Source organism: Camellia sinensis, chromosome 5 (assembly GCF_055761805.1).
Source record: "Camellia sinensis isolate YWXY chromosome 5, ASM5576180v1, whole genome shotgun sequence".
NCBI lineage: Eukaryota > Viridiplantae > Streptophyta > Magnoliopsida > Ericales > Theaceae > Camellia > Camellia sinensis.
This window is the reverse complement of record NC_138965.1, coordinates 171,168,472-171,170,801: the sequence shown is the minus strand read 5'-3', so window position 1 is coordinate 171,170,801 and position 2,330 is coordinate 171,168,472. Positions and strand designations below refer to the sequence as shown.

At 32.8% G+C, this 2,330-nt stretch overlaps 1 protein-coding gene across 1 annotated transcript; it reads left to right on the top strand.

The window, feature by feature from the left end:
* The first annotated feature begins 554 nt into the window (after window positions 1-554).
* On the top strand, window positions 555-1,157 carry LOC114294633 (transcription repressor OFP7-like). Its single transcript, XM_028238765.2, has one exon. It carries the CDS (start codon window positions 555-557, stop codon window positions 1,155-1,157), a length of 603 nt encoding a protein of 200 aa, XP_028094566.2.
* The last annotated feature ends 1,173 nt before the right edge of the window (window positions 1,158-2,330 follow it).

Genomic DNA, 2,330 nt, shown 5'->3' with positions numbered 1-2,330 from the left:
TGTATATACTCACAGCCTCATGGACCAGAATGATTTAGGCCCATATGGTAGGGTCGGCTTGAATTTTTTGAGGCCCAAAGAAAACTCAGAAATGGGGCTCAGCTTTTAAACTTTTTTTAAAGAATATATATTGATAAAATATTAAAAATCTTCAATTTATTTTACAAATTACATTCCACTATTCCAGTATGCACGATTGATTCCCATTCAAACTTTTTTTTTTTCAAAATAAAAATACATAATAATATTAATATTCCTTATAATATTATTTTTCTTTTAATAATAATATTTTCCTTTTACTGATTGGTCTTCATTGCCTTATAAATTATTTTCGTTTAATAATAATAATAATAATATTCATCTTTGTTGCCTTATAAAATTATTTTCCTTTAATAATATTCATTTTCCTTTCTTGATTCATCTTCATTGATTCACCTTCGTTCCCCCTATTTCTATATATACATATTGTATTGCATAGCTAATCCATACACTGAAATCATACAAATACAACAAACAAAGAGAAAGAGAAAGAGAAAGAAAGACAAAACAATTCAATGGCATTCAAGGCTTTCATCTCCCGTATCACATCATCCTTCAAATTCTGCCACTCCAAAAATCCGTCCAACATCCCAGAAAATCCTATCCAACTCTGCCCAAACCCTCTCTTCATTGACTGCCAGCCGGCCACCCCGCTTCCTTTCAAACCCCATCGCTCCTCCTTCAAGCACCGCGTCTCCTTCATTTTCGGTTGTGGGTTCCGCACACACGAAGACGACCTCCCCGAATCACCGGCATGCAAGTGGGACGAGACGCCACATCGCAACTACAACTCCTCCATCTCCGGCGACTCTGACAACGAGCTCTTCCCCCCTTCTCCTCCTCCGCCGACACGACACCCTATCACCACTTCCTCGGCCGACAGTGGTTTGTGTGGCTACGAGAGAGATGATGAAGAAGAAGAGATCGTGACACTAGCGTCGTTTTCACTAAATCGCAAGAAGAGGATGAAGAAGTTGTTACCGTCGTTTCCGGTGAAGGGGAAAGTGGAGGATAGCATCGCAGTGGTGATCAAATCGGTGGACCCATATGAGGATATCAAGGCATCCATGATGGAGATGATATTAGCGAAGCAAATGTTTGAAGTGAGAGATTTCTAGCAGCTGTTGGAGTGTTTCTTCTCGCTCAATTCGCGTCATCATCACGGGGTCATTATTGAGGCTTTTTCTAACATTTGGAAGACAATTTTTTTGTAGTACTTAGTTGTATTTTGTTTAGTTGCTTAATGGAGTTTTGTATCTTGATTTTCATTGTTTTTCTCTTTCTTTTGCCCTCCATTTATTTTCTATTCAAACCTAAAAAAAAGAAATGTTATCTTTCTTTCACATTATTGAATTAGCAGACATTTATTGGTGTGGATGTTGTTGAGTGTGGATGTTGTTGACATTCAAACCTGACCAATTTTTTTTTTTAAATTATTATTTTTTCCGAATAGTACGTGTATTTGTTTCATTAAAATCGCGTCTTTAATCGTGTACTCCGTGAGGCATTGTTCATTGAAAAGTTGAGGTTTTTGGTGGTAGAATTTGAAGATTCAACTTTGAAGTACTGGGTTTATTTTAATTTTTTATTTATGGGAATTGAATGTGCTTCAATGGTGTACTGGATTGTAAAATAATTATTTGATTTTTATTTATCATTTTAGGGTTAATAGGAAATTTGTTTGTTGCTTGGAGGGTTACCAATTATTTTGAGAGTGAATGTTCTATTCGGGCATGGATTATGCAAAGGAAACCGGTGAAATCGCTGCAGGCACGATGCTAATCCCGATGCGGTTTGTGTGGCCTTATGGGGGAGGAAGTGTTTTTCTCTGTGGCTCTTTTATAGGGTGAGACTCAAATGCTCATGATAATATTTTTTTAAAAATTTTAAAATTACTTTAGTATTTTTTCTTTTTAAAAGTCCAAAACTAAGAAAAAATTATTATTATTTTTTAATGGCTAGATGACACACTTTTGAATTTTAAAATAGGTTAATATACTTTCCATTTAAATTTCATAAATCTTTAAATAGTCATATTTTTATTGTTGAAAAAGTATTACTTAATAGAATTTTTAAAATTTTTTAAATAATAACTAAAAATTAATCAAGAAATTTAATATATGAGTTTAAAAATAAATAAATTCGTTTAGTGATTTCTTATTTGTGTGGTTGATTTAAACAATTTTTATTTTTTATTTTTTATTTTTTTGAAAAAGTACAAATATTATACTCTTTAAGTATATTTATGTTAAGTGTATTTAAAAATTAAAAAAATACTTAAAATATTTAAA

What these genes read in the sequence shown, in the direction of transcription:
- LOC114294633 (XM_028238765.2), top strand. Translation starts at nt 555, where the DNA reads ATGGCATTCAAGGCTTTCATCTCCCGTATCACATCATCCTTCAAATTC.